At 41.3% G+C, this 6913-nt stretch overlaps 1 protein-coding gene across 1 annotated transcript; it reads left to right on the top strand.

Moving 5' to 3' along the window:
• The first annotated feature begins 3172 nt into the window (after positions 1-3172).
• LOC149438906 (E3 ubiquitin-protein ligase TRIM39-like) lies at positions 3173-6355 on the top strand. Its single transcript, XM_089659722.1, has one exon. The coding sequence runs from the start codon at positions 3187-3189 to the stop codon at positions 4873-4875; it is 1689 nt and encodes a 562-aa protein (XP_089515848.1). The 5' UTR covers positions 3173-3186; the 3' UTR covers positions 4876-6355.
• The last annotated feature ends 558 nt before the right edge of the window (positions 6356-6913 follow it).

The following is a 6913-nucleotide window of genomic DNA, read 5'->3' as shown; positions in this document are numbered from 1 at the left end:
TTCTGTAATGCAAATTAAAAGGTTAAACTAATATACGAGATAGACTGATTACATGTAAAGCAAGAGAGTTCAAGCTGTGATTTGTCAAAATTGTGATGATTATGGCTTACAGCTCATGAAAACCCCAAATCCACAATCTCAGAAAATGAGAATATTGTGAAAAGCTGCAATATTCTTGGCTCAAAGTGTCCCACTCTAATCAGCTAATTAAGCCATAACACCTGCAAAGTGTTCCTGAGCCTTTAAATGGTCTCTCAGTCTGGTTCAGTAGGAAACATAATAATGGGAAAGACTGCTGACCTGACAGTTTTGCAGAAAACCATCATTGACACCCTCAATAAGGAGGGAAGCCTCAAAAGGTAATTGCAAAAGAAGTTGGATGTTCCCAAAGTGCTGTATCAAAGCACATTAATAGAAAGTTATGTGGAAGGGAAAAGTGTGGAAGAAAAAGGTGCACAAGCAGCAGGGATGACCGCAGACTGGAGAGGATTGTCAGGAAAAGGACATTCAAAAGTGTTGGGGACTTTCACAAGGAGTGGACTGAGGCTGGAGTCAGTGCATCAAGAACCACCACACACAGATGGATCCTGGACATGGGCTTCAAATGTCACTGATTATGGCCCATGGAGAGAGCAGATCATTCTCCAATGATGGACAACAACGTGATGAATGCTGAGAGTGAGGCTTGGATTACAACTCTGTATAAAGACAATACATCTTCCCTTGTGGAGTGGATGGAAAGATGTAATATTAACCTTGTACAGGTCAACGGTCAGAGGAAATATGGTGGCCCTCGTGCAGACTGGGTTGGAGAAGATCCTCTGTTTGGGACAGAAATATGTATCAACAATCTCCCTCAAGAAATCTATGTATATATCAATGAATTCCACAGTTCAGACTGTTGGAATATTGTATGAGTTTTGTCTTAGGATGGACAGATTATACAAGTGAAAGCAAAGAGCTGAAAGACAGCATGTGTAAGGGACTTTGTGTATTGAGGGGTGGGTTTGTTGCCGGGTGGTCTGCGATGCGCTCCCTGATTAATCCAAGCATTTTGTGGGTGAAAGAAAGCCCTTTGCCTAAGCAAGGAAACAGATTGCTCACATGACCCTCCTTTGGCTGTGTCATGTGAGCAGCTACAATGCTTTATATGCTCGGCAGCTTTGAATGCTACATGCTATGTCTCAGATGCTATGAGGGTGTAGGGCCCCCCTATTTTACCCGTCCCCCTTTTATTTATGCCTCTGAAAAAGTTATATATATATATATTTACACATACACACACACACACACAGTATATATCTGTATACACAAAAAAACTAGACTTTAAAAGTAGATAAATATGTAAAAACGTAATAATATTATATAATAATAATATTATTGTAGAGACATCAGTTGGGACAGAAGTATCATATAATAATGGTAATAATAATAACTAAAATAATAGGAGTGAGATGATTGTGCGCAATATAGACATGGACGCTGTACGCAACAGCCATCTTGTTAAGGTCTCAGCCATGTAGTTTTTCATTTACAATCATCTCTCTCCTTCCTCCCTGCTCTCGGAAATGGAATTAATTGCTGTAAGTTGTAACAACTTCAAAAAGGGCTTGTTATCTTAAATAAAACACAAATATAGGCCAGCTCCAGAGCTGTAAACCGCTAATTAGTCCTGTGCAGGATATGTGTTTTTCAGGAACTATGAAAACCACTTTCCTATGCCCTATATTAAAACAACAACTCAGTCAGCCCTCACACATGACCTGTTCGGCCGTTAGGAATGCATAGCGTTACATAAAACGTCCATTCCACATGTCACAATTTCACATACAGCTCATAGTATCCAACAGAAACTGGGCACATTAATATTAGGTATATATTTGAATAGGGCATTTCAGGTCGAGCCAAACAAGGTCATACATGACTATGTTGGCACATAGGAGAGAGGAGAAAGCAGTCTCTTCCCTCCTGGGTGACAAAGGTATGCTGTGTTTGGTATCCCTGGGTTTGAAATATAATTTTGAATATTAATCTGCTAGTTGCTAGAAAGCCACCTGCACATATTGGAGGTTATTAACATTAGTATGAAATTGTAAAGTGACTTGGTCAAAAACCTCCTAGAACCTATCCCCAAACTGGATGACTGGTCATTTGTTCTCAGGCGACACCCCTTTAATATCATAGAAAAAGACTGCCAAGCTGGAGAGAAGAGAGCTCTCATTTAACATCAATCAGGAAAAATCTAATGGACTTGAGGGCCAAGGCAACCTTTTTGCTTGGACAATTCTGCCTTCTGAACTCCTTTCTTTTATTTCTCTGTTGCATTATTGTTCTCTTTATATCTTTGTAGCATCTTTTTCTGTAAATATTTTAATTGCACTATTTTGAACTTTTTAGCAATAAATCCTATTTTGAAGTGTTGCAACTGTTACTAAAGCCTTTAATGCAAACTAAAGAATCCCTGTCTCTTGAAGAGTGCTACTGTATATAATAATCCTCTGAATATCCGTGTCTGTGGTGACAGTGTGTGTTACAGACGATTATGCTTATGTTATTGCTAGGATTTGTGAGTTTCCTCCTTCTCTGTAAAAAGACGGTGGTGGCAGTGTGAAGGGTTAATTGCGTAATTAACCTAACCCGATAACAATCTGGAAAATCTTTGTGCAGGTTTCAGCTGAGAGTTGCATTGTTACGCAAGTGACAGCGTGCTGGGAGATTGGCTGGTCCTTTGTCATGAGTTGGTGAGAAGGGCAGGGATTGGGTGCCGCGTTCTGTCACAAGGAGTACTACTATATCTGTAGAGACAGAATTATATCACTATAACTCATCACCTGATTATTTCTCACGTTGGAGTTGATTTACCAAAAATGGAGAATGCAAAATCTGGTGCAGCGCTGCACAAAAACCAATCAGCTTCCAAGTTTTTTTGTCAAACCTTAGTTGAACAAGCTGATGTTAGCAGATCATTAGCTATCATGCACAACTGCACCAAGTTTTGAACTCTCCACTTTTAGCAAATTAACTGCTTTGCTCTGATCACATCAGTAAAATCTTCGACGGTGTGATCAGTAGAGCTCTCCCCTCCTTCTTGAGTTGCACACAGAGATATCTCAGTAAACCCTCCTCTGACCCCCTCCCTTCTGACACACATCTACTTAGTTTCGTTTCTCTCTCCTGCAGTCAGCGATGGCATTTTCTGATGCGAGGAAAGAGCTGGATTGTTCCATCTGTCTGAACATTTATACCAATCCTGTGATACTGAAATGTGGACACAGCTTCTGCCAAGATTGTATAGAAAGTGTACTGGATACACATGGGAGGTCTGGAGTCTATTTCTGTCCTGAATGCAGAGAAGAGTTCCAGGAGCGGCCTGAACTTAGCAGGAACATAACACTGCGCAACATAATGGAGAGTTTCCAACCTACTGAGCCAGAGAAGAAGGAGAACCAGAGCCAGATCTTCTGTACGTACTGTATGCACTCTCCTGTACCTGCTGTTAAATCTTGTCTACATTGTGAAGCTTCTTTGTGTGATGACCATCTGAGAATCCACAGCAAGTCATCCCAACATGTCCTATCTGACTTCACCACTCCCCAGAAGAGCAGGAAATGCTCCGTCCATGAGAAGATCCTGGAGTATTACTGCACCGAGGACTCAGCCTGTCTCTGTGGGTCCTGCAGGCTACATGGGGACCATCAGGAACACCAAGTGGAGGCACTGGAGGAGGCCACTGAGAAGAGGAAGGAGAACCTGACCAAAGAGTTGCAGAAGTTGGTGAAAAAGAGAGAGGAAATGGAGGAAAATATCAAGAATCTGAGGAAATACAAAAGAAAAGTACAAGCCGATGCAGATAGTTTGACCAAGAGAGTCACCGCCATATTGAGAGACATCAGAAGACAACTGGACACCCTGGAGAAGAGAGTTCTTAATGAGATACCCAGGGAGGCAGAGAAATTCTCATTCCCAGCCTCTAATTTAATCCAGGAGCTGGAGATAAATAAGAATGAGTTATCCAGGAAGATATGTCACATTGAGGAGATTTGTAAGATGACGGATCCGCTGACTTTCTTACAGGAATCATACACAGGTGACTTGTGTGATACTGAGGATGGAGATGAGGACAAAGAGAGATGTGATAAACTCCTTCATGGTGGGGGGGATATGATTATGACAAGGATCTCACATACATTATATAAAGGTTTATCTGATATAATAACAGGGATATATGGAGAAATTATACCAGAACCTGCAGATATATTACTGGATGTCGACACAGCTCATAACTACCTAAATATCTCAGATGATAGGAAGACCGCACACAAGACAAATAAAAATCTGAATCGCCCTAATACACCTGAGAGATTTCAGGTCTACCAAGAAACTGATGTTTTTTTTGGTTCTAATCTTAGCAGGAATAGTCTTTTTGGCAATGTGTCAATGAATGTCCCACAATTCAGGAACGTGATATCTCCTCAGGTGTTGAACAGTCAGAGTTTCTCCTCGGGGCGACATTACTGGGATGTGGATGTTGGGGGATCATCCCACTGGAGAGTCGGGGTGTGTTACCCCAGTATAGCCAGGACAGGAGAGATGTCAGAGACTGGAAATAATGAGAAGTCCTGGTGTCTGGAGAGGAACGGTGATACGTTCTTAATGAAACATAACAAGCAACTGACCAATATAGTGGCCAACATCCCAATACGCAGGGTCAGGGTATGTCTGGATTATAAGGCGGGGCGTCTCTCTTTTTATGAGTTGCATATTAAGATCCGACATCTCCACACCTTCACTGACATCTTCACCGAGCCCCTCCATGCTGTGTTTTTTGTAGGGAAAGGTTGTATAAAGATAGGTGGGGGGGAACAAAACTTGTGACAAATCTACACAGAGACTGGTGACAAAACAGGGAGGCTGAGGCTGATTCTGATTCGTGGGATCTTCCATAGTATAAAGTAGTGGGCTTGGGCTCCTGCTGAGTCGCCCATCATCCATAAGATCCTTCCATTGACAACTGATGTGGTTATTCTCTCATCCGTTTTTAGACTACATTTCCCAGCATGCCTCAGAACATAGCTGTGGAAATAGATGTGTACCCCCCCAATGCCTGAATGTAGTTGTGCCATGTTTGCATGTGTTAGGAAAACTGTACATATCATTGCAAATAGTTGGTGTATCCAGGTGAATTATACTGTGATTTTTACGGGATACATTGGGTGATAAATGTTAATGGATCCCTCCCAAGTTTTTTTTCTTAGTTTAACAAAGAACTGGAACAAAACAGTAAAAATTATTAAAAACAAAAAATGTAGCTGTAGATTCCTTGCAATTACCATGACCCACCACCAAAAAAACACCCCAAAATAAATTCTCCTATTCCTGAGTAGAGATGGGCTGAGCACCCTCCTGTTCGGATTGCAGTCAAACATTCAAATCTACCAAAAATTTGACTGTGAACTTCGAGCACAAACAATTTATTGAGCGGTATCTTCCTGCATCTGAGTATGTGGTAAGATACCGTTCAGTTACTAAAATCCGGCATGAGTTCATGCAATATTTTAGTAGTGAACCATTCATTCATGTTTCAGCTGTCATGGGGTCCCCCCTCCCATCCATACCAAGCCCTTCAGGTCTGGTATGGATTTTGAGGGGAAACCCCACGCCAAAGTTGAGAAAAAAAAAAGGCGTGGTAGTCCCCCCAAACTCCATACTAGACCCTTAACCGAGCATGTAGCCAAACAGGTAAGGAAAGGGGGTGCTCCCCCCTCCTGAACCATGCCGTGCCACATGCCCTCAACACGGGGGGTGCTTTGGAGCAGGTGGGGCTCCCCCCCTAAAGCACCTTAATGGGGACAAGGGCCTTTTCCCCACAACCCTGGCCAGTGGTTGTGGGGGTCTGCGGGCAGGGGGCTTATCAGAACCTGGAAGCCCCCTTTAACAAAATAGTTCTTGTGACATCATCATGTCCTGTGATTGGCCAAAGCCCAATGCACTGTCAGGGTGCATAGCCCACCGAACGTCCATACCGTTCGTGTGTTCAACAAACTTACCAATGGCCCATGTTTGAGTTAAACATGCAGTCCATCATTGATCCTGAGGTGTGTGACAATACCCTTTCCATCTATATTATTTGTATCTGTAGTAGGGTCAAGAGACAATAGTGCACATTTTTCTTTTTATTTACTTAACCATTTCAATACCGGGCAATTTTACACCTTCCTGCCCAGGCCATTTTTCACGTTTCAGCGCTCTCACACTTTGAATGACAATTGCGCGGTCATACAACATTGTACCCAAACTAAAATTTTATCATTTTCTTCACACAACTAGAGCTTTCTTTTGGTGGTATTTAATCACCGCCGGGGTTTTTATTTTTTGCTAAATTAACAAAAAAAGACCAAAAATTTTGAAAAAAAAAAGTTTTTCTTTGTTTCTGTTATAAAAGTTTGCAAATAAATAATTGTTCTTCATAAATTTAGGCCGAGATGTACTCTGCTACATGTCTTTGGTGAAAATAACCCAAATTAGGATGTATTTTTTAGTTTGTAGGAAAGTTATAGAGTTCACAAACTATGGTATAGATCTGAAAATTGATCAATCCTGAAGTACTGACAGCCAATCTAATTTCTTGAGGTCCAAGAATGTCAGAACAGTACAGATATCCCCCAAATGACCCCTTTTTGCAGAGTAGACAGTTAAACGTACTTCCTAAGAGGAATGGCGAGTTTTTTGAAGTTGTATTTTTTTTGTCATAATTTTTCGGAAAATGAAAAAATTAAAAAAATTATTTTCACAATTTTTTTTTTACATACTGTGACCAGTGCAGTACAGCGTCATCATATAACTGGCATGGCGTGAACAGGGACACCGACTGGTGACAGTATGGAAAAAAATATATATATACCGTATTTTTCGC

Source organism: Staurois parvus, unplaced genomic scaffold (assembly GCF_062004578.1).
Source record: "Staurois parvus isolate SC_StPar_1 unplaced genomic scaffold, SC_StPar_1.0 ptg001181l, whole genome shotgun sequence".
Lineage (NCBI taxonomy): Eukaryota > Metazoa > Chordata > Amphibia > Anura > Ranidae > Staurois > Staurois parvus.
This window is presented reverse-complemented; position numbering and strand designations above follow the sequence as displayed.

Excerpts from the sequence above, each read along its gene's own strand:
- LOC149438906 (XM_089659722.1), top strand. The coding sequence starts at position 3,187 with ATGGCATTTTCTGATGCGAGGAAAGAGCTGGATTGTTCCATCTGTCTG.